The sequence below is a fragment of the Toxorhynchites rutilus genome, chromosome 2, assembly GCF_029784135.1.
Source record: "Toxorhynchites rutilus septentrionalis strain SRP chromosome 2, ASM2978413v1, whole genome shotgun sequence".
Taxonomy (NCBI): Eukaryota; Metazoa; Arthropoda; class Insecta; order Diptera; family Culicidae; genus Toxorhynchites; species Toxorhynchites rutilus.
In genome coordinates, this window is record NC_073745.1 from 275,078,519 (window position 1) to 275,104,362 (window position 25,844).

General features: G+C 36.2%; 1 protein-coding gene across 5 annotated transcripts in view; it reads right to left on the bottom strand.

The window, feature by feature from the left end:
* Positions 1–283: 283 nt before the first annotated feature.
* The window catches only part of LOC129770731 (uncharacterized), a 73,890-nt gene continuing 48,329 nt past the window's right edge, over positions 284–25,844 (bottom strand). For 4 of the 5 annotated variants that reach the window (XM_055773752.1, XM_055773756.1, XM_055773753.1 and 1 more), the window contains exons 8-12: positions 22,616–24,283; positions 22,311–22,554; positions 8,873–11,004; positions 1,169–1,428; positions 284–1,107 (exon numbers count right to left, since the gene is read on the bottom strand). In XM_055773752.1, coding sequence (XP_055629727.1) covers positions 881–1,107; positions 1,169–1,428; positions 8,873–11,004; positions 22,311–22,554; positions 22,616–24,283 — 4,531 coding nt within the window. In that variant the 3' untranslated portion in view covers positions 284–880. Of the gene's footprint in view, positions 1,108–1,168; positions 1,429–8,872; positions 11,005–22,310; positions 22,555–22,611; positions 24,284–25,844 lie in introns of those variants that run through there. The other variant, XM_055773757.1, reaches the window with a different exon arrangement.

Sequence of the window (25,844 nt, forward strand, 5' to 3'; positions counted from 1 at the left end):
TTTTTTTCTTGTAAACTAAGTTCTCCTTAATATATTTCTCTAATTGACAGCTCGCTCGGTACCTATTAAAAATTCACTTTGGAGTGCGAGTTCAGGACATATCCGGTGGTTATTCCGAGAGGAATGGTATATGGAGTGCAGAGATTGATATTGTGGTCGAGGTTTTGTGTGATGGATTCATTTTGTATGTACGAGGAATACGATAAAAAAGGGGGAAAGGAGAATCAAAAAGCAAAAGAACACAAAAAAGTGATACTGTATTTCAAACAGAAAGAATAGCGACTAATCAACATGATTAAAGATTTTATTTTTAGTGTCATTAACATGACAATAAATATACCTTCATGTAGCGCGTTGCAGTTTTTTTTGCTTAGCAACATGGTATTAATAATTATAAATGTCCCTAATCCAAAAATGAGAAGTGCTGATTGTACGTAAATAACGACTACAATCATTGTAGTTTGTAACAGTAAAATATGAAATGGAATTTTATTCATCATTACTATGCATTTGTTTAGCGTCTAATGATAATACAATTCTGTTCTTAAGTAACCATAAAACTATGTTATAGAATATGAGGATTTCAACTGAATAATAGTATCATGCACGGAACATACAACGGGTACTGATTGAATGTGATTTTTTGTAAATAAAAACAAGAGAAAATCAACAAAGGAATATCAATAGATCTGTTTCTTTTTCATCTATCTTGAGTTCATTATGAACCGACTGGACGTATCGATTTGATTTGCTGTTACTGCAGACCTGCTACTTTTTTTTATCTTCTGTTGGATCTGTCTCTGAGGGTAGCGAAACTACTCATATTTTCTCATATTTTCAACGAAACTTTGCTTACAGCCTACAAGATATTTATATCACTTTAGAAAGATCTTGTTGGATCAATAACACCTCCCGGACCGGGCAGTTGACTTAGGGTATTCATCAGATAGGTGTCAATTTGGCGAGCAGCCTGTCTTCCCTCGGAAATAGCCCATACAACGAGCGATTGTCCACGTCGACAATCACCTGCAGCAAATACTTTCGGATTAGCGGTACCATAAGTTCCGACGGTAGTCTTGATGTTGCCTCTGCCATCCAGCTCAAGTTCTGAAAACAGATTGAGAATGGTTTAGCAAACTCGTTCACTCACTTTGCGCCATAATCATACTCATTTCTGTGGGCGCTGCTTTTTCGGGTCCCAAAAAGCCCATTGCCAGCAGAATAAGATCGGCAGGGAAATACTTTTCGGATCCAGCAACTTCTTTCATACTCCACTGTCCCGTTGGACTTTGGGTCCACTCAACCTGGATTGTATTGACACCTTGAATGTTTCCGTTGCCGTCGCTAACAAATTCTTTCGTGGTCGTAGAGTACTGACGTGGATCGTTGCCCCATTTTACGCGAACCTCCTCGTGTCCGTAATCAACACTGAAAGTAAAATCATTCATTTATGGTCTTCGCGTCTATATAGTACAATTCCAAATGAAATCGAACTAATAGTGTCTTGCAGATTTTAAAAACTTGTATTTTTGATTCAAACGAAAGTTTGTATTCCGTTTGGGTTGGAGAAAATATGAGTTTTCCACAGCATTTGGGGATTTCTGACTCAAATGTAACTTTTGAAAAGGGCCTATCGATTTTAGTAAGAGAAATCTTTGACAATTTTTATCTCAAAAATTATGAGTCCTACCGAAATAGTGTCTTATAAAGAGTTATAGAGTATTGATGTTGAAACGTGAAAAAAATATACACTGAGAAAAAAATTAGTACTGTTTTTCCTATTTACAAAAAAAAACTTTAATTTGCAATATCTAAAATATATATTTTTATTTTTTTTAAATGTTTCCATATAAAAGAGAAGTTATGTAGAAAATTAAAAAAATGAGTCCGAGATGATCAAACTATTTTTGACGAACTTTGTGAAACATCGAATTTTTATGAATTTTCGAATTTTTGTATATTAACAATCATTTTTGGTCACAAATTATGAATCCTGATGTGATTTAAAACAAAAAGAAGCTATTTCTCAATCTCCTTCTAAACGCAGCCATTCTCGAGATATTTGAAAAAACATTTCTTATTTAATGTCTTTTTCAATTTTTTTTTGAATTTATATATATATATATATATATATTTTTTTAATTCATACAATGGGAAGCCATTGTTTGAAGTGGTCGCGTTTTATACATCTGGAGTGTTTGCCATTTCTAAGTTTATTTTCTTTAATTAAGATATTCAACTTAGCGGACGAAAGGGAAAAGAAGTGCTGAGAAAGCGTTTTGCGGTTAATTGAAGTAAAGCTTGAAGTCAAAACAAGAAATTTCTAGCTTGAAGTCAAAACAAGAATACGAGGACGCCGTATAGGGAAGGAGAGAAGGAAACATAACCTAAAAATGAGCGGAGCGAAAAACCACCGAACAAGTTCAAGTCAAATTTTCCTTCGGATGATGACATGGATCTGAATTACGATTGTGCTGGAGCAGCCAGCTTAGAGGCTCAGCAGGAAACTCTGTCCCAGCAGAACAAAACATTTACAAATGTGTTGTATTCGGATGTGGACTATACATGGAGCTACGGAATAATGATGATGGACAAAAAGTAAACAAATTTGCGGTTGGATCAACACTAAGAAAAATGGATCAGTTCAAGCAGTATATAACGGATATGAAACAGGTAGGACGAAACCGTATTTTCGTCTTCATCAGCAGCTACACGAAAGCGTCAATTCTTTAGTAGAGTTGATAAACAAAAGATCGACATGCTGCTATAGAGCATATGTACCCCAACACCTGGTCTGTATGACGGGTATACTGCCGTTCTATGCATAGTTGTCCCATGTTCCAAAATCAGCAACTGAGAAAAACGCAATCAATGTTTTCAATCATATTTGTCTACCAGAAGCTTTGAGCATTTCAGTTCAGCAATACACCGGGTTTTCAACTATTTTCTAATAAAATGTGAAACGTTACCCTCACTTGAATCAATCAAGCTTGATTAAGATTCAGAGCGAAAACACTACCGGATCGAATACGTCTTTTTTTGCTGCTGCAGCAGAGTGTGGTCGGACAGAAACTAATAGCTTGCGACAAATGCCTCAGACTTAACCATAGTGAGGAACGATGCAAAGGAGCACGTAGGTGCAAGAAGTGTGCCGGTCAACACGACACGAAAAAGGAGTTTAAACTGTGTAAAAATAGGCCATAGTGTGCGCACTGCAGATCACTCTATGCAAGACGAAAATTGTCCGGAGAAGCTTAGGCCAAGACGCCTAGAAGTATAACCTAAAGTGAGGCCGTTTCGTCACAAAGTTGGTTAGGGGAGCGGTATATGAAAACAGTACGGAAGAAAGCAGAAGAGGAATTATTTGCTTGAGGCGTGAAAAAGACAGACTGATCACGAGCGAGCTTGGGCACAAGCGTATTGTGTTTTGTGTACAAACAAAACACAGTAGACTTCCAAGATGGCTGAAGAGTGGTTTTAGCCAAGACGGGTCTATGGTACTAGGTGAGGCCGTTTCGTCACTAAGTTGGTTAGGGGAGCGGTATATGAAAACAGCAGGAAGAAAGCAGAAGGGGAATTGTTTGCTTGAAGCGTGAAAGAGACAGACTGATCAGGAACGAGCTTCGGCACTAGCGTATTGTGTTTTGTTTACAAACAAAACACAGTAGACTTCCAAGATGGCTGAAGATTGGTTTTAGCAAGTTGGCCCACCATAGGATATACTTCTACGCGCCTTGTTTTTAGCAAGTTGGCCCACCTGAGGATATACTTTTAGGCGCCTTGGCTTAGACAAAAGAACACCAAATTTCTAAAGGCGAAAACAGCAAGTACTTTTGCTGAAGACAGAGAATGTTTTACTCTACGGACGCAAAACGCGTATGCACCTCTAGAGAACCTTAACGATTCTCCAGTATTGGGTGAGTTGTACGCATCGACACAATACGGTGGAACTTTGAGAGACAATTATGCTAAAAAAGGAACACAGCATAATTGATGTTGCAAAATTGTAAATAATAATATTTGATGTGAAAAATCCGATACAGCTGATAAACGGCTTGCCGTCATGTAAACACCGCGGAGATAACTGTTTGACTGGCCATATAGTCTGTGATACTGGGCCAAAACACAGGAGGTGACCTCTGTCAGTTTTTACCAGAAGAAAAGAAAGAAAGATTTTTTTAAAATTTTTCATATAAAATAGAAGTTATGTATAAAATTAAAAAAATTAGTCCAAGATGGCAAAACTGTTTTTGATAAATATTGAGTAACATAAAATTTTTATGAATTGTCGAAACATAGAATTTTTGTATGTTTGTATTTTTAGCCACAAATTATGAATCCTGGTGTGATTTCAAATAAAAAAGCACTTCATCAATCTCCTTCTAAACGCAGCCATTCTCGAGATATTTTAAAAAAATATTTCTAATTTATTGACTTTTTTATGGTAAATAAGCTCTTTTAATGGGCATGATCACGAACGTCACTTCACGATGAAAACGAAATGATTTGTATGCAAGGTTATATGCACTTCATATCGTTTTCACCGTGAAGTGACGTTCGTGATTAGGCTCAATATGTTTGTCGTGTTATACTGCCATGTTCATGAAATTTTTTGGATTTGCTTATAATTTTCAACAACTTTTCCAAGCACATCATTATAGTGAAACTATATGTTTAGGAATTACGTTGAAAAACATTATCGCTACGCTTTGTATTAACCCACATGTCTTCAAATGTTTCCCAACTTAACTCCTAAACATATATTATTACCAATGAGGTACATATAGAGGTGGAGCAGTAGGCGAAGTGTATCTGTATTAGCGAGCCAAATATCGTGTCGTAATTATTTGCATTCAATATGGAATGTATATGGAAGAAACAAAACAATGTTGAAAGTACTCACGGTTGCATGATAATTTGAGCTTGAGCTTGAGCTTGGGTAGACTGTACAATTCGTAGTTGCTCTCCGTGATTGACCTGAACTAACCAAATAGCACAAAGAACACGCAGAATGACGCTTGGGACTAACAAATCATTCTCGTTGTGCAATTTTCGGCGATTCAAGCTTTAAATGGTCAATAACGACGCCGGCCTCGTCCTTACAGTCACCAGGGGAAGGGAAGGAATGTTAGTATGAAATTCGCCGCCCGAAGGCCAGAATGGTCGCCTCTATAGCGTGGTTCCCTAGCGTTTATCAAGGAAGGGATAATTGTTAGTGGGAATGGTTAAGAAAAATCAGGATTCACTGCGGTAAGTGATATGATTTTAAAAACGTTAACTCTCAACTATTCGGCGAAATGAGATTTGAAGAAAATATACATTCTTATCGAATCGGTCATGCATTTCATTGTTCATCGTGCGTAGTACATAGATATTTTTCCTGACCTGAGAAGGTCATAAAAAACTCCTTTAATAACTCTCGATCTGTATATTTTCATTTAATCTATAATCTAAAATCCTAATCCTCAATTTGAAATCTGGAATGAAATTCTGATGTTTGAAATTTACATTATAAAATCAGGAATTAAATTCAGAATCTGCAGCCTCACTCGGAATTTAATATTATGGGAAGGATAGTACCAAACAAATTCCCCAAATTGTAGAAATTGTAGTACCTAAAATTTTATCTGATCGGTCCAGGACCACCTTCTCATAAATATTGCACAACTTTTAAAGATACGCACACATAGGGCCTGATTACGAACGTCATCTCACGATGAAAATGAAATTAAGTACATATAAACTTGCATACAATTCCTTTCGTCCCCACCGCGAAGCGACGTTCGTGATCAGACCAATAAACACATGAAAAGCAATTAACCTTTTGGCCATCTAGTCTCTACTATACCGATTACAAAACAAGAAAAAACAGGTATCACTAGATGTCATCAAATATTTACATACACATAAATATTGAGTAAAATAAAACTACTAAAGACAAAAAATAAATCGCTAGTTGCGGCTCTTCATCCATTCAGTGCAACATGGCAAAACATAGCAGAAAACTTTCAGTTTATGTACAGCTAAAAACAATCATTAGAATAAACTTCTCAACACCCCAACACCATAGAAAGTAAAGGTCAAACCTATTTTTCCACATTTTCTGGCCATATTACACAACAGCTGCTGGTACGCCATAGTGGTACAGTTAGAGCCTCAATGAATTCAACTTCTCAGTATTTCCCTAGAATCCCTTCATTTTAAAGCACCGCGAGCGCAAAACCCCATGTGATATCCGAAATGGAAAACGAAATACCATTGTGTATTTTGGCTAGCTTTTCATATTTTTGTTCAAATGTACTGAATTGTTAAAATAGAACTACAAACTTATTGCCGACGAGAACAAACCTTAAAGAAAATAATAAAACTTTTTGAAACAAATATTTGATACCAATGGCAACGGTCGTGAATGAATGATTTCACTGAGCGTAAAATATGTAAAATCAATTGGATCAGTTATATACTCTTTTATTTATTGAATGTACTCTTCTTGAAATCAAATCCTGACGGCGGAGAGTTAACTGTGGGAAACCTGAGAAGGTAACCAATAAACTTCTCTAAAATCAATTAAACCGGTGATTTATTTTGTTATTCAACTACGCGCGTTTATTCAACTCCAATCGCCAACAGACAATTATCTTTGGGAAACCTGAGAAGGTAACCAAGGGAACTCATCTAAAACTAATCAAACCAGCAATACATTACATTATTCATCGCGCATACTCTGAACATTAATCCTGACGTGATTATTCGTCCCAGAGATATATTCTGCTGTTCTTATGCGTAAAGAAAACAACCCGGTCATATAATTCATTTCCTTACACGCCTACACAAGTACTCACACAAAAGCACACATAGCTACGAACGATAAACAAACACTATAATAAAATAATCTGTTACTGAAAATAATCAGTTACTGAAAAGTGATGAAAAACATTTTCTCAATAAAAACCATAGACATCCATTTATGTGCACTCGAGCCCATAGTCCGTAAAAGTTCCAGCATCACGCGACGCGAATTTAGTAGCGTTGAATCCAAAAATAACCGTCAACTTTAAACGCTTACTATATTGGCTCATTCGTTCTTCACATTGTACACGCACACAATTACAGAGCGGCTTCTCTAGTATTGCATTTCAGTTCCTCCACAAGAATGAAATTCATTATCTTCGTTCATCTTTTTCACACCATAGACCCTCTCCTGTCCTGCACACTATTTTAGCATGTTGTCACTGTTTCAATACAACACACACATCTATTCGGTGCATCATTTTTGAAAAAAAACGCCTTTCTCGATCAAACATCACTAAATTGCATCGTAGCGATCCAAATTCCCATTTCTCATTATCACTTTTATTTCCCATTTGTTGCGCCTTCAAAAAAATACACACGAAAACAGCCAAAAATAGACCCATAGCGTAGGAAATCAAACGGGCAACAGATTAACACAGTAAGGCAACATAGTAACCGGAAAATTCCCAGGAGCCTACAAAATATTGCTCAACACTGCGACTGAAAGCCAAAAACAAATTTTCATTTTCACACTTCCCGTACTATTCGCGATCACAATTCAAAAATTGCACATAAAAATAACGATCGAGAACGGAACGTAACATGTTTGTTCGACGCACACAAACAAGCAAACTCAAATCAAATCACGCGCGGAGTAGCAGAGAATGCGTCCGCACCCGATGACTGCTCGATTGAAACTCTACTCACGGTTGCATGATAATTTGAGCCAAAATTCTCATGAAATCATTCTACTGGTTGTTTTTTAACAGATGAAAATTATATCGTGGCTTATTTCGATTAGTCATGTGGTAAAAAGGTCCAGAAAGCAGTCGTATGCTTAGTTCTCGAAAGCAGTAACATTTTCGGTGAAATTTTGATTAATTGGCTATTGTTATCTCACAACATACACACCGACATTGAAAGCCTTCGAAACATCAACTTCATAACGGTAAAATAATGAAACTTCGTTTGTTTCTATGAACGTGGGGGTGTGAAAATGGCACATGGAAATATCACTTTTATCCGTCTTTTTCGACGTCATTTCACAAATATTCACTTCACGCTATCACATTAGCCTCATATTCAGCGGGAGCTCTACAAAAATGTACGTTTTAATTGATAAATTATTTCCTGAAAATAGCATTTTTACATGGATGCGGTGGGCAATAAAAGATAAACACAACGACTGACGTCACAATTTGCGAAATAGTTATGGCAGCGCATGCTATATCGCTCGAAACTCGACCATCTTCATTACCTTTTTTCCAGGACATTGTATTATTACAATAAAGATATTTATTTTATTACAACATAAGTATTTAGAGAAGTTGTTGAAAATTATAAGCAAATTCATAAAATTCCATGAAAATGGCGATATAACACGACAAATATTTTAAAAGAGCCTATTTACTATAAAAAAGACAACGTATTATTTTAAATATCTCGAGAATGGCTGCATTTAGAAGGAGATTGATGGAAAGCTTTTTTATTTCAAATCACATCAGAATTCAAAATTCGTGGCTAAAAATGATTGTTAACATACAAAAAATCCAAGTTTAGAAAATTCATAAAAATATGATGTTCCACAAAATTCGTCAAAAATAGTTTTACCACTTATTTTACTAAATTTCTACATGACTTCTTTTTTATATGAAAAAAAAAATTAAAAATACATACATAAATTAAAAAAAAAATCGGTACGCCCTTTTCAAAAGTTACATTTCAGTCAAAAAATTACCAAATGCTGTGGAAAACTCATATTCCTCAAACCCAAACGGTATACAAACTTTCATTCGAATCAAAACTACTCATGTTTTGCATTTATCGATTTCATTTGGAATTGCTCGATAGTATTACTTACCGGAAAATCTTGGGCCACTGTGGCCAAGGATTATCGTGTGCACGTTTTTCCGGGGGTGTTGGAAGAATTTCGAAGGTGGTTATCGTTTTGGCACCCTGGCGCAAGGAAGTTGCAATACAATCGCATCCGGTATCTCCGCCTCCAATCACAATCACATGTTTTCCTTCGGCCGAAATCCATTTTTCACGAGTTCCGAGCAGTTTCTTTTGACTTGCTTCCAAAAATTCCATAGCAAAATGAATACCATTCAGATCTCGGTTTGGTAGGTTCAGATCACGTGGCCATGTGGCACCCGTTGTGAACAGGACAGCATCGTATTCCTGTTCCAGTTGGGAAGCCATTAAATCTTTTCCAATATGTACATTACATTTGAATTCAATGCCTTCGGCAACCATTAGATCCAGACGACGTTTGACAACTTCTTTGGACAGTTTCATGGTAGGAATACCGTACTGCAACAGTCCTCCTGGACGATCGTTCCGTTCGTACACAGTAACCGAATGACCAGCTTTATTCAATTGCTGCGCTGCGGCCAGACCAGCTGGACCAGATCCAATGATGGCAACACGTTTACCGGTACGGTTCTCAGGAATTTCAGGAGTAATCCAGCCTTGCTCGAAAGCATGGTCAATGATAGCGCATTCGATATTTTTTATTGTCACTGCTGGTTCAGAAATTCCCAAAACACAAGCACCCTCACACGGGGCCGGACATACTCGTCCGGTGAACTCAGGGAAATTGTTCGTTTGCAAAAGTTGATTAATGGCTTCCTTCCAACTACCATGGAACACCAGATCGTTCCATTTAGGAATGATATTTCCTAACGGACAACCATGGGAATTGGATTGACAGAATGGAACGCCACATTCCATACACCGGGCTGCCTGCATCTTAAGATTTTTGCGAACATGGGGGAAGTTGAACACTTCTTTCCAATCCTTCTGACGTTCCTCTGCATTACGGTAAACCGAAGTTTCGCGTTTGTACTTGATGAAGCCACGGGTTTTATCCAAAATCTGATCAAGTTTTTTCTTGGCAAGAGCAGCATCTTGGATGGACTCCTCAATGTCTTTTATCTTTGGTTCGTTCTTCTGTACCCCATTAGTAATTGTTTTTATACTATCCTGAATCGCTTGTTCCTCCTTCAGTGCTTTGAGGGCTCGCTGATATTCATAGGGGAATACTTTCACAAACTGCTGACATGGTTCGGGCCATGTGGACAACAATTCTTTCGCAATAGCCGAATCAGTTTTCTCCACAAACTCGGTCAATAAATCCTTGACAGTTAGACGATCTTCATCCAATTCTAATCCTAAAAGTTCAACCATACCAGGATTGACTTTCGAACGGAATGTACCGTCAACATCCAACACGTAGGCGATACCTCCGGACATACCGGCGGCGAAGTTACGGCCGGTGAGCCCTAGAATCAGAACCAATCCACCTGTCATATACTCACAGCCGTGATCACCGACACCTTCCACCACTGCCGTAACTCCAGAATTACGCACACAGAAACGTTCGGCAGCGATGCCCCGGAAGTAGGCTCTTCCAGAAGTGGCACCATAAAGACAAACGTTACCAACAATCACGTTCAAATGCGACTCAAATGGTGATTCCTTGGGCGGACAAATGGTGATGGTGCCACCAGACAAGCTCTTACCAACATAATCGTTGGCGTCACCGACCAGATTCAGATTGACACCTTTCGCCAAAAAGGCACCGAAACTCTGTCCAGCAGAACCGGTCAAATTGATGTTGATCGATCGACCTTCTGGTAGTCCATCGTCCCCGTATTTACGGGCTATCTTGTAGCTCAAAGTGCTAGTGAACGCACGCTCTTCATTGCGAATGTTCATGTCCAGTGTGATCGATTGCTGTGTTCCGTCGATAACGGCTTGGGTTTTCTCAATCAACAGATTGTCGGCACGTTTTTCCAGATTGAAGTCCTGCTTCAACGAACCGCCGATTATGTTAGTGCCGGGTCTTAGATCCAGGGCATTCTTCAGAAGCATCTGAAGATCCAGAAGAGACGCCTTGTTGGGAAGGTTTTCGCGTAACTGTAGCAGGTCAGTGCGACCGATTAAATCCTGGAATTTCCGCAAACCCAAGCTCGCCATAATTTCACGAATCTGAAGACATAAAAAATATAAAAAACAAGTCAATATGAAGTTTCAGAATAGAGGAATTCTCCACCAATCAGTACGAACTTCCGAAGAATTTTTCAAATTCATATTAAGGTATTAGATTTTGAATACGATCGCGATTAGTAGGGTTCTAGAAAAACTACACATTGAAGAAAACATTTTTTTTACCGAAAAAAATTGAAAATAAAGTTTAAAAACGGGATATTTTTTTATAGATGATGATGGTCCCACCTCATTCCCCTACAAAGGTTTGAGCAGGACGAGTTATCTTATTGATAATAATTGAGTTACTGTATTTCTTTATTACATCATACTAACCAGTGAGCACATCAAATTGAAAAGAAAACGGACTGGTTATCCCGCAGACATATATTATTAATCGAAAGAACAATTCAAGCCTTTATCTAAAGTATTCATTCCATGGCATGTCGAGAGAATTTCCGACCCGGAAGACCCCAGACCGATCGGGAATTGAACCCAATGCCTATGTCAGTATTAGCCATGAATTTACAAGGGAAATCCCGCTTTATCGGATCCCCGGACACGGCCTGCAATTGCGATCGTTTCCGAGTTCTAGTAGCTGAGCAAACTCAAGCCTAATTCTAGCCGATACTTCAGGCCCATTACTTCACATATCCCAAGGAATGTCAAGAAAATTTCCAACCCGAAAAACCCTTGACCGATCACGAATTGAACCCAATACCTATGTTAGAATTAGCCTTGAATTTACAAAGGCTACACTGAATTTACACTGGATACCCGACAACGGTCTGTTAATTGTTTTCGAGGCCAGACAGCAGAGCAAACCTAAGCCTAATTCCAGCCGATACTTCAGGCCCTACATTCAACTTGGGGTGCAAACGTGTCAACCTGAATATGCAATGAGATCCGCCACAACACAGAAAAGGCTTGATATAATTATCTGTTGAGAAGATGAATTTACAAGTATTCCGATTGAGCTATCCCTAGCTTACCTCAGGCAAACATAGTGGTTCTCTCTCATTTGTGGTTCTTTCCACAGTTTGCCCATCGGTAGTTATACTGAGACTATCACTGTCAAGATTGCGTGTCGATACTACCATATACTTTGTTTTGCTAATGTTTAACTTAAGTTTTTTCCATCTCAACCATTCGTCTAGGTTTTGCAGTTCACGGTTCATCTTGACGAAGCAATCTTGCAATGTCTCAGCAACAATGAATATCACTGTGTCGTCAGCAAACAAGTTTACGTCACTGTCATTTAACACCTGTTTGATGTCATTAATATGAAGCAAGAAAAGTAGCGGCCCCAGAACACTTCCTTGAGGTACACCCCGATTCACTGGTCCCGCCGATGATTCACTGTCCCTGTAAATAGTGATTTGTGTTCGCTCGTTCAGGTAACTTTCAAACCAGTTCAATACCTCAAGAACTGCATTTTCAAAAATCTATTTTTTTTTACGAAATAAAAACCATATTGTCTTCAACATCTGTTAGAAACTTAATCCTGGGCAAATAAAAATGAAATTTTTTAACTCAAAAACTATAATACAGGTAAACTTCGATATAACGTACATTTTACTTTCAAAATTGTGCGTTGTATCGAATTGTACGTTATATCGAAGCATAATAAAGTACTCACAAACGTAGTCTATAATACATTATTGTGTTGCTGTTTTAGTAAAGTTAATGAATAACTTCAATCAGAAGACGAAGCCAGCCGTTCTCATGATGTTTCCCTTCGTACTGTTGATTAAAGCTTGATTCATTTAGAATCCGGAATCACAAAACCAGTTGTATTTCGGAATTGATTGAAGGCACAAAACTTGTTTTAGCATCACAATATGGATAATTCATTATTCTATCAGAAAAAAAGTATTGAAAAAAATTTTCCTTCACACTTTGAAAATGTGTACGTTATATCGAGGTAAAATGTACGTTATATCGAGTGACGTTATATCGAGGGTACGTTATATCGAAGTTTCCCTGTACCTACAAAATTTTCGTCAAAGGATAAAATCCATAAATTCAATAATGAAATTATTTTTTTTCATAAAAAATTCAATTAAAAAAATGTTCTTAGAAATACACTAAAAATTTTTTAACACTGACATTTAACATTTTTTAAACATTGAAATTAATTTTTGTCAAAAACTTATTTTTTTTAATCATGAAAAACATATATGAATAGCCCTCACAATTTCCAACATGTCATCCATACATCGGAAGATGGGCACTTTTACAGAGAAAAAGTTTTCTAACAATAAATTTTACTAATTTTATTTTGTTTAAAGTTGAGATAGCAATTCAGTTTATTCTGCAAAGTTTTAGATCTTATTAAAATGTGAACTTTTGTTGAATACTTCAACCTTTTCTCTTTTATAATTTCTGAAATATATGGCATTTTTGTATGGAGACTCCTGAAAACTGTTCGTAACCTCGATCTCGATCTGGCGTAGTGGTAACATCCATGCCTCTCACGCTAAAGGTCACGAGTTCAATTCTCACTCCCGACATTCTTCCAAAAATGGAAGTAAAAAGTGACGAACCAGCCAAATGAGTTGAAAATCACTGTAAAACAGATAAAAAAAAACTGTTCGTAACATTTTTGTATGTAAATTCTCGCGTTTGACATGTTCTTGACGTTATTATAAATAGAAAAAAAAATGCAGAATATGTCAATCGCTATAACACTAAAATGTTACCTTTTAAATATTAATGGTGATTTTTCAAAGAAAACATAAAAAGTTGTTGTTAGGAAAACTTTTTTCCTGTAGTGCCTTTCTTCCGATGTATGGATGACTTGATGGTAATTGTATAGACAATTCATATAATTTTTGTTCAGAATTTTTAAAATACACGTTTTTGAGAAAAATAATTATAATTTTTAAAATAACTTTGTTTCGATAGAAATTTCTTTTTTTATAATTTGTTTGATATTTTTGAGTGAAAAATAATTTGCTAAATTTCATTCTTAAATCAACATTTCGTCTATAGTTTTTGAGTTAAGATTCTTCGAAAAAAAAGTTGAAAAATACTCAAAATTTCGAAAAATTTATAGGAGGTTGTGTCCATGATACGACCGCATTGTTGACGTAGAACTACGCTGTTATTTTATATAAGTCGCTTGTTTATACCTTCGGATATTATTCTATAATGCTGTGAAACTTTAGTAACAACTGCTTAGTAGAATAATCTCTGAAATGGTTTTTTCATTGTAGAATCAGTTGACGATAATTGATTGATGATTCATTCTTACCCTCGCAAAACAATACAATAGCTGATCGAATGTTACAATTTATTTCATGTCAATGCATTGAAAGTTTACCTCGAACTCTATTCCGCAGGCCTTTTTCGAAATTGACATAGACTCGGCTACAGTCGATTATATACATGTTGCACCAGCACCATTATTACACATCTTATAACTACATCAATATATCTTTGGCACCGCATGGAAACAACAACAATGACAACACTTGCAAGTATGAAATATCATGTTACATGTTATTTAGTATTGCCTCAAAGGAATCGCACCTCTAGACATCGTTCGTACAATGTAAACCAAGCGCTAAACAAGCGTTCACCATAGCATGCATACAGAGCCATACATTGGTGGCTTGAAACTACTAGGAATATAAACACATCTCATCATTTTGCGCTATTCTCAAAAGAAACGCTTCTGTTAATATTACTGACCTCGAAAAGAGTGGCATTGCTTTCTCAAACTCGAGAGAAGCGCAGCTGTCACCCTTAGTGGAGGAAGTTTTGCTACTGGCAAGCGAAATCTAATCACATACAAAGTTCCAGAAAATTTACTTTCTTGGTGACTAAACAAGCGAAATAAACTCTTTTTGTCAATAACAACCTCGAAAACAGTAGCAATGCCTCATTATGATCAATATTAGCACAAATGCAATCCTAGTTGAAGGCAGTTTTACGACTGGCACGCGAACCCAAATAACCTATAACATTCCAGTAAGACATTCAAAATGTTTGGTATTCCCCAAATATTTTTTGGCGCACAACCTTAACGTCTGCTTCGCCATAACGTCAGTTTAATGCATTCTCAGAGGCACCAACAAAGCCCTTATGATGACTGAAAACAAACAATGTTAACTGCTTGGAAAAAGACTGAATTATGCCACACAGCTTGTACTCTGCTGTAACACTCATCGATGCGAATTCGCTGATGAGTTTGTCAAGAGCGACCGCCTTCACCACCAGCAGGGGAGCTTGATTTTGGTTGTTGCCTGGGTAACGGCGTTTACATTTTCGACGCGCCGAAATCGCCTACTTCGCTGTTGTTCGATGCGGTGTCACACTCGCGAAGGCTCGGTTCAGTGCAAGCGCTTTTTGCTGCACTAACATCGCGTGCATCATTAGATGACGCTTGCCTCGAAATTTTATTGCCCCTGGCAATGCGTTGCACGTATACGAATAACGCGAAAAACGAACAGAAAAATCAAACGACGATATCCAAGTTGGATTACCACTGGCGGGGTCCAATCTTAGATCGAAGCGCTGCGAAAGTAAAGTGAACTGGATTGCTCAACAGTCCGATGCCAAATGAAAGTTTGCCTCAGCGAGATCCACTGTTTATACTCTAGGCAAGTATTCCCCTTCATTCTTCTACTTTTCCTTTGTTCATGGACTTTTAATCCAACGATTTGCCCTCCGTTGATCGTCGGTAAGTTGCTCGTTATTGACAGCTCTGTTAGGGAAAGCACACAAATGGAAAGAACAAATGTATGGGAAAATGGAAACGCTTAAAGTTTTCATGAATTTTAACCATTTACAAACCAGGGGGTTCTAATGTATAGCATATAAAACAAATCTTACGGAATTTCCGATTCGTTTAGTATGTGAATCGTCAAAATCCGTTCGCGGCAAAAATAGATATTAACGTTTACTTTATTTCATAAAAACGTGACCTGTTTTCTGATTTGACACCCTTAATGAAAGACGTAGTTCTACGTCAAAAAAATTTACTTAAAACTACAATACCTGCAAAACGTTGGTTAAAAAATCTAATGTAGGAAATATTTTTTATATTTTCATTATTAAATATCAAACGATTTTAGAAAAATAATTGAAATAAAATATTTTGCAAATTAAAATTAATTTTTTTCAAAAATATGTTGTTTCTAAATTCGGAAAAAATATGTTTGAATTGGTCATACAATTTATTTTATACATTTATTTTAGATTTTACTAGTAAAACATTATTTTTTCTGGAGTCTTCATACAAAAACATATATTCCTGAAACTATAAAAGATAGAAAATTGACGTCTTCGACAAAAGTTCATATTTTAATAAGATCTAAAATATTTTCGAATTTATTATATCGCTATCTTGACGATAAAAAAAATAGGATACGTTGTATTTTTTTCAAAGAAAACATTAAAAAATTGTTTGTCGTTATAAAAACTTTTACTCTGTAAAAGTGTCCATCTTCCGATGTAACTTGTGGGAAATTGTAAGGACTAATATTTTTTGAGAATGTAAAAAAAATACGTTTTTGAAATAAATGAATTTCAATTTTAAAAAAAAAATTTTTTGAGTGTAATTTTGAAAGGTAATTTTTATGGAAATTTAATCAGTTTCCCAGATTACATTACTTTAGGGAGGGTATGGGGTAAAAAAATGTCGTGGACACGAAGAACACTTTTTTTTTTAAATACAATCACACATACACTCAACAAAAAATTAGAGGAACAGAGTGCGAAGTCGGAAATTTTAAGTGATTCAGGTATTAGAATGTCAGCAGCAAATCAAATTGACCGTATCCACCAGCTTTCATTTGGTTCCTAGAACGTTTCTGTAGGACCTTCCCATACAGACATATTTCAGTTTGAATGAAAAATTATCCCATAATCTAGTAATAAGTTTTTGAAAAAAGATATTTTTGTGAAAAAAGGGAAAAATGATTTTTTGGACCATCGGGTAACTTTGAAAAATCGTAACTCAAAAACGAAAAAAACTCCTTCCTGCTTTCGAGATATGTTATGTGAAAAATCTTCAACTTTCCATAAAAAATATAAAAAAATATAGCGCCCTTGGTCCATGAAAACTATAAAAAACAAATACAATCAATAATGACAAAATCAAAACCTGGAATTTTTGCAAGCGCATTTTTCCAAGAATAACTAGCTAGTTAGCTTTAATTTAATATGTCGACCGTCTAAATCGGTTCTGTAGTTTACAAGTTATTTTTGAAAAACGTCATTTTTGGAAAAAAGGGGAAAAATTCGATATTTCGGATCACCCTAAAATGAAAGTGGGCACCATAACAAAAAAATTAAAAAAAATATGGGTCTAATGGTTTGCCATAAAGAACGAAAATACCACTTTTTACGAAAATTTTAGAACTACTATATCGGTTTGACATGGAATGGCTGTATATTTTTATCTCATATCATTGAACATCTTCACTGAAATCTGTATTTCAAAAATAACTCACGTAAACTGTGAACGACCGAACTGTTTCCTATAATCGAACATTTAACTCTATGTGGTCGTTTGTCTGCTCTCAGCCACCATACCTTTTTTACCGTTTTGGTCGTTTGTCTGCTCTCAGCCACCATAGCAAGAAATCATGCTAATCTAATATTTTACTCAATTAAGTATCAGTTTATGCTTTTCCTAAACGAAGCTTGATGTCTAGTGAACCTGTTCACGAATCAACACGGTGCTTCTATGAGTATTTAATAGATAACCCACACAAGACAACACACAGTGTGTTGGATGCATAGGAATGTGGGACAAAAATTATAACAGCAGAAATTAGCCATTGTAACACTTTGGTGTGATGAAATAGATTGTTCATAAGTATCAGAACTACTGTTTACATAAATGTCTCATATTATTTAAATAATCGCATGAATGTCTCAAGCGATAATCTTTGTTCATCTAAAGTGAAAAGTTCTGATCATTTTGGACACACAGAAATCATTATTTGAGAAACTACTGGTTAAAATTATGTTGAAGTAGTTATTTTCAAAGAACAGAATAATTGTTTGCATAAATTCAACGGATGATTAAATTGAAATTATGTATCGATTATACATTATATGATTTACTCTTGGAGATTTCACAGGGAGACGAATTATATAATTTATTTTTTTATATAGAAACATCACATTAAAATATATTGTTAAGTTAATACATAAAAAATAGTTCACAAAAAAATGTTTATTTTTCATAATCTTGCATGTATCACTGCTTTTCCAAAGAAAAATAATTCCGACCAGTACGATTCCCATGCCCAAAGGGCCTGGCCGGGTAAGGAAGTAAAAAGTGCCCCCAAACCAAATCACTAGCCGTATGGCAAATATTGTAAAGGATATTAAATAAGAAATTTTGGCGGTTTATTTGAACCCCTATCTGGTTTGACGTAGGATCTATAGTGAAAAACGTACTTTTCGTTAATTTCACGCCATCCTCAAAAGATCCGAGATAAAAATTTGAAAAAAATACTGAATGTGCATCTTACTACGATGTATCAAAAAAAATTATCAAAAAAAAATTTCATCAAAAATTTTAGTACTAAAAAAAATAATGAAATCTTGAAAATTTTTTTTTTGGGATTTAGAGATTCAGTACTACTCTAATTCATATTTTAATGTGTTTCTACGGCTTTTCTAGATATGTGTGATTTTTTTCAGATTTTTTTCAGTGTTGCGCGGTATCAAAAAATTTTTTTTTTATGTTTCCAAAGAGTGGTTAGGTAAGGGAGTAAAAAGTGCCCCCAAACCAAATCACTAGCTGTATGGCAAATATTGTAAAGGATATTAAATAAGAAATTTTGGCGGTTTATTTGAACCCCTATGTGGTTTGACGTAGGATCTATAGTGACAAACGTACTTTTTCGTGCATTTCACGCCATCCTCAATAGATCCGAGATAAAAATTTGAAAAAAATACTGAATGTGCATCTTACCACGGTGTATCAAGAAAAATTATCAAAAAAATAATTCATCAAAAATTTTAGTATTAAAAAAAAATTATGAAAATTTGAAAATTTTTTTTTGGGATTTAGAGATTCAATACTACTCTAATTCATATTTAAATGTGCTCTTACGGCTTTTCTAGATTGATAAATATCGTCAAGCTGTTTTTTTTTAAATATCTAATAATAAAAATAAAATAATAAAAAAGAAAAATACACAGTACAAAAAAATGTTATAGATTTTCTGGCATTTCGAAATTTTGAAAAAAAATATAACTTTGAGACCACAAATTCGATTTGTTTTTTTATTTTAATCTTTCAATTGAAAACCACGAATACAATAAAATAATCGATTTCAAAAAAATAAAAATAATAATGCAGACGATGAAGAAAATTATTTTGTGTCACACAATGCTCTTAAAAATTCAGGAAAAATTACGCCACATGTAGAAAAAAGACACATACGAACGCATTTAAATAAAAATTTGAGCAGGAGTGGGTCTCAAAGTTATATTTTTTTTTTCAAAATTTCGAAATGCCAGAAAATCTATAACATTTTTTTGTACTGTGTATTTTTTTTCATTTTATTTTTAGTATTAGATATTTGAAAAAAAAAACAGTTTGAAGATATTTATAAATCTAGAAAAGCCGTAAGAGTACATTTGAATATGAATTAGAGTAGTACTGAATCTCTAAATCCAAAAAAAAAATTTTCAAAATTTTAATATTTTTTTAGTACAAAAATTTTTGATGAAATTTTTTTTGATAATTTTTCTTGATACACCATGGTAGGATGTACATTCAGTATTTTTTTCAAATTTTTATCTCAGATCTATTGAGGATGGCGTGAAATAAACGAAAAAGTACGTTTTTCACTATAGATCCTACGTCAAACCACATAGGGGTTCAAATAAACCACCAAAATTTCTTATTTAACATCCTTTACAATATTTGCCATACAGCTAGTGATTTGGTTTGGGGGCACTTTTTACTCCCTTACCTAACCACTCTTTGGAAACATAAAAAAAAAATTTTTTGATACCGCGCAACACTGAAAAAAATCTGAAAAAAATCACACATATCTAGAAAAGCCGTAGAAACACATTAAAATATGAATTAGAGTAGTACTGAATCTCTAAATCCCAAAAAAAAAATTTTCAAGATTTCATTATTTTTTTTAGTACTAAAATTTTTGATGAAATTTTTTTTTGATAATTTTTTTTGATACATCGTAGTAAGATGCACATTCAGTATTTTTTTCAAATTTTTATCTCGGATCTTTTGAGGATGGCGTGAAATTAACGAAAAGTACGTTTTTCACTATAGATCCTACGTCAAACCACATAGGGGTTCAAATAAACCACCAAAATTTCTTATTTAATATCCTTTACTATATTTGCCATACAGCTAGTGATTTGGTTTGGGGGCACTTTTTACTCCCTTACCCGGCCAGGCCCTTTAATACGACCGCAAAGGGTTAATAGTTACAGGGTATGCATGGACGCTCATAGTCCAAAACTATAAAAATTAAAGGATTCCATAATGGTTCAGATTCCATGAAATGCGTAAATTGTCTTTTTTATCAAATATAATTTTCTAAAGATTTTGTTATATCTAGAAAACATTGAGTAATATCAGTATAGTTTGTCATACAGAATTGCGTGTAAATTCAATTTGTTTAGCTTTTATCGAAAAACTACAAGTTTTCAACTACAAGTGGTCTCAAGAAACGAATTCTTTCATAAGAAATAATTCTTTCATAATTAAGAATTTCTCATAACCGTGGAAGATTTTTTGAAACAATGAAACAAAAAAATGAAAAAAAAATTGAAAAAATGAAACACAAATTTCTGCATTACTCGAGAATCAATCAAGAAAATGAAACCAGATTAGGCATATAGAGTTTTAAGGGTGCAATAAATGTTTTTATGGAGGTGAGACTCTCCACCCCCCTCTCTTAGAGGGGGCTGCCATACAAATAAAAAACAAATTTCTGCATCACGCGAGAAATCATGAAGCAAATGAAACCAAATTTGGCATGTGAAGGTTTTTTGTGTGCAATAAATGTTTCTATGGTGGTTAAATACTCCTCCCCTTTCTCTTGGGGGGGAGGGACTTTCATACAAATGAAACACAAATTTCTGCATTACTCGAGAATTAATTAAGCTAATGAAACCAAATTTTGCAGGTGGAGGTTTTAGGGTGCTATCAATATATTTACAGTGGATAGACACTCCATCCCTTCTCTAAGGGGGAGCTGCCATACAAAATTAAACGGGGTCGAGTAGAAGATCAATTAATGAACAGTTCTGCGATTGGACCCATGAACTTGCTCATAGTAAGAAAACGTGAATGTTTGAAGGTATTGATAACAAAAAACAAATTTTGGGCGGGACGAAGTTTGCCGGGTCAGCTAGTATACATATAAAATTGTTCTGTTCATTTGTGTGCTCGAAAAGTTCGAAACCGATGGAGCTCATACTATGACACAATACACAATCCACTTCAAGAATCGTTGTTGCTACTGTCAACACCTCAGATAGCTCAAGATTTCCAGATGGAATAAGCACACTTCTGAAATGAAGCTGTGAACATAAAATAACTTTCTTGTATTCAATATGTATTCTACGTGATAGCAACCCTTTTTTGAAATCTTAAAAATCGTGAACTAAAATTGTATCTGATAATGATTTCAAGTCCAATTATGTTTATTCGATTAACGTTTGCAATCACAATCAGTCAAAAAATGTTGCATACCCACAAGTATTTCAAAATAAATTTATATGAAACATATGCTTTGTTTTGCTACTCGTTTCTCTACCATACAACTTCGATGTGCCTCAGTGGCACGATACAGCTAGTAAAATTTAAAATAAAATAAACTTAAACGGAATTAAGATTTAACGCATTTCAGTTATTTCCTTAACCATTCTAATAAAACAAGGAAAATGTCCACGTGGACCATGGGGGGGGGGGGGGTGGTACGAAAATGTCCACGCTTGTCCACGAAGGGGGAGGGGAGATTCTAAAATCGTGCTTTTCCTGTCCACGTGGTATGTGGACAACCCCTTTTGACGGAAATTTTGTTGGTAATATAGCTTTTGAATTACCATTACCATTGAGTTACCTAAGATACCATTTCGATCAAATAACCCGTTTTGGCGTTATAGTGCATTTTTTGAAATGATACTATTTTTGCATAAGCCCTTTTCAAAAATTAGTCGTGATCGTATTTGAAAAACTAAAACCGTAAAATAGTATCATATCTAATGCCGAACAAGTTGGTAAAACTTGCAGCTAAATCAAAGACATGAAATTAAAATAGTTTCGTGTGGACTGGTGGAATGTCTCAATACTATACCTCTTCGGCTAACATGAAGAAATAATTGATGACGTGTTCAGGTTTTCCGGCAAACTTTGCACGAAGTACCGGATCTTGAGTGGCTATCCCGACTGGGCACGTATTCAAGTGACATTTGCGCATCATAGTGCAACCCATCACTATCAATGGTGCAGTACTGAATCCAAACTCATCAGCACCAAGAATAGCAGCCACCGCAACGTCAAATCCTGTACGTAGCTGACCGTCAGCTTGGACTACAACTCTGAAATTTTATAGTTAACATTAACGCACTATAATGGCGATACCTCGTGCGGAATACTCACCTAGATCTCAAATCGTTGAGAACCAACACCTGATGAGTTTCAGCGATGCCCAACTCCCATGGCAGTCCAGCTGATTTAATACCGGTCCATGAGCTGGCACCAGTACCACCGTCATGACCAGAAATGACAACATGTTCGGCCTTTCCCTTTGCAACTCCGGACGCAACGACGCCGACTCCCACTTCTGACACAAGTTTAACGCTTATACGAGCCATCGGGTTGGCACATTTCAAATCATATATCAATTCCGCCAAATCTTCGATGGAATAGATATCGTGATGTGGAGGAGGAGAAATGAGACCTACCCCAGCGACGGAATGACGCGTCTTGGCAATGTCGTGCGTAACTTTGTAACCAGGTAGCTCGCCACCCTCGCCTGGTTTGGCACCTTGAGCCATTTTAATTTGCAGATCATCTGCATTGGCAATGTAAGCCGCTGTGACGCCGAAGCGACCCGAAGCTACTTGCTTGATGGCTGATCGTCTGTTGTGATGCGGATCTTGATTCAGATATCGATCGGCATCTTCACCACCCTCGCCTGTGTTACTTTTTCCGCCAATACGGTTCATAGTAATAGCAAGAGTAGAATGAGCTTCCAAGGAAATACTTCCAAAACTCATCGCACCAGTGGCAAAGCGTTTCACGATCTCACTAGCTGGTTCAACTTCGGATATATTGACCTTTGGGCGACCTTTCACAAACTCCAGCTGACCCCTCAGAGTGCATTGCTGCACGCTCCTGTGGGTTGTATCTCGAAAACGGGCATAGGCGTCTTTGTTTTCATTCATCGAGGCCTCTTGAAGAGCTGCTATAGCCGCAGGTTCATTGATATGACTTTCGCCGCCAGCTCTCCAATGATACTGTCCAGGGTTGCGGAGAATCTTCGCGTCTGCGTTGTGATGTCCATAAACCAGATCATGTCGCTCCAGACCCTCTAAGGCAAGCACCTCCAAATTTACACCACCAATGCGGGATTGCGTTCCCCGGAAACAAAAATCAATCACATCCGCACCCACACCAACGGCTTCGAATATCTGAGCACCCTTGTAAGACTGCAGAGTTGAGATACCCATCTTTGCCATAACTTTCAGAATACCGGTTTCAACAGCGTCCGCATATGCCTTGTAGATCGCATCGTTACTCATAGATGGATCAATAACGGTTTCATCACGTAGTGCTTCCGCCAGCTCGAACACAAGATACGGACAAATAGCATCGGCACCGTATCCCAACAGTACACAAATGTGGTGTACCTCTCGTGCTTCAGCCGTTTCGACGATCAATCCCACCTTCATACGTAGACGGGTTTCGATGAGATAATGATGTACGGCCCCCAGAGCAAGCAGTGCCGATATCGGAGCCCGATCCTTGTTGGCAGTGCGATCGGACAGTACCAGCAACTGATATCCACCATTGGCCGCATTTTGGGCCTCGGTGCAAGCGCGTCGCAACCCAGTGAGAAAACCTTCCGCTCCATCCTTCATTGGGAACGTAATGTCGATAACCTTGGTCTTCCATCCGCGGTGTTGATTTTGTTTGAGAATCTCCGTGTCGGGAATACTCAAGATAGGATTGTCCAACCAAATACGATGCACCTGGGCAGGAGAGGCGTACAGCAGATTTGCCTGCGGTCCGATCGGGCATTGCAAGGACATGATATTTTTTTCACTGTTACGAATACATAAAAAGATTGAGAATACTCCGTTTTAAGAACACTGTTTTCAATTACTCTAATTAAAAAAACATTACAAACATATAAATTCGACATTCATTAAAACATTTTTTTCTAATATTCAACGGATTTTTGGTGATACCCATAAGTGATGTACATAATACACTGGAAACGCAGAATGGACTTTACATTTTCGGGGTGGTCAAAACTATTCGTAACGCAGATTGAACTGTTGTTAACTGTTGCGATTACATAAGCTGTGTATCATCTAATCATTCATATTTGCACTAAAATGTAATTGAACCCTACTCTTATACACTTTTATGTACTTTCTACAATATATATTTCTGTTTCAAAAAGGACTAGCGTTTCCTTACTACATATTTTCGCTCCAACTTGCATTAAAAAAGCACAAGTTTTACCAATTTTTAATACGTTCATCTTAACACCTGGTGATGAGAACACTTGTACATAGTCAATCATAGTAACCCATGAGTCTTCAAACAAAATTTTTTTGACAGCGCTATCAGTTGAACTGCGGATGTTTTGACGAAAACAGTAAAGGAAATGCGCTTCATGGCTTGTGCACACTGGAAGCTCTATTTCGTTGTGAAGAAAGTGGACATCGTTAAGTACTTTGAATCCGCCGGATACGCCCGTTCCGGTATCTATAGTATCGTTACACTTCTGGAGAAGAATGAGAACATTAAACGGAAGCCAGATCCAGATTCTCCGACGGTGTTACACGATCATAAACTGCAGCTGAAGCTAAAGCAGATTATAAAACTTAATGTTCCCAATGATGAAGTACCTACATTTGGGTGGCAATGGATGTATGGAAAAAATTTCATCGTCGACCAAAATTTTTTTCTCGAGATGACCTCAGATCTCGACGTTTTATACATTTTTAAGCCATTTGGCATCGAAAAAAAATTTCGTTTTTTCAAATTTCTATTTTTATGATAGAGAATTTTTTCGTAGGAATCAATATTTTGCAAGAAATCCCGTTTGAAAATTCAAAGATTACTTTTTCCCCATACATTCCGTCGCACTCTAGTATAAACCAAGGTTGAGAAACTTTTTTCCGTAGATTTTCAAAATAATGCGGATTTTAAAAATAAAGCGGATTTTCGAACTAACACGGTCTCCAAAAAAAAAAAATCCAAAACAATACTAAATCTCTCCCTCAAAGTTTTTCGAACATTTCAACATTTCGAAAAAAATTTAGTGTTTTTGACGCCGCACCCTATCACGATACTCACGTTTTTTACGAGGTATGTACTGCCGTTCTACGCATAGTTGTCCCATGTTCCAAAATCAGCAACTAATAAAAACGCAATCAAAGTTTTCTCGCATATTTGTCTACCAAAAGTTTTAAGCATTTCAATTTAGCAGTACACCGGGTTTTTTATAAGCACTATACTATTGTTCAATGAAATGTGATGAGATCCCCTCACTGAATCAATTAAGCTTGATTACGGGATTAAAAAATCATGGTGGGACTGTTATGCCTAGAATATCAACATGGGACAATTGAACTTGATGTTGTTTTTTGGT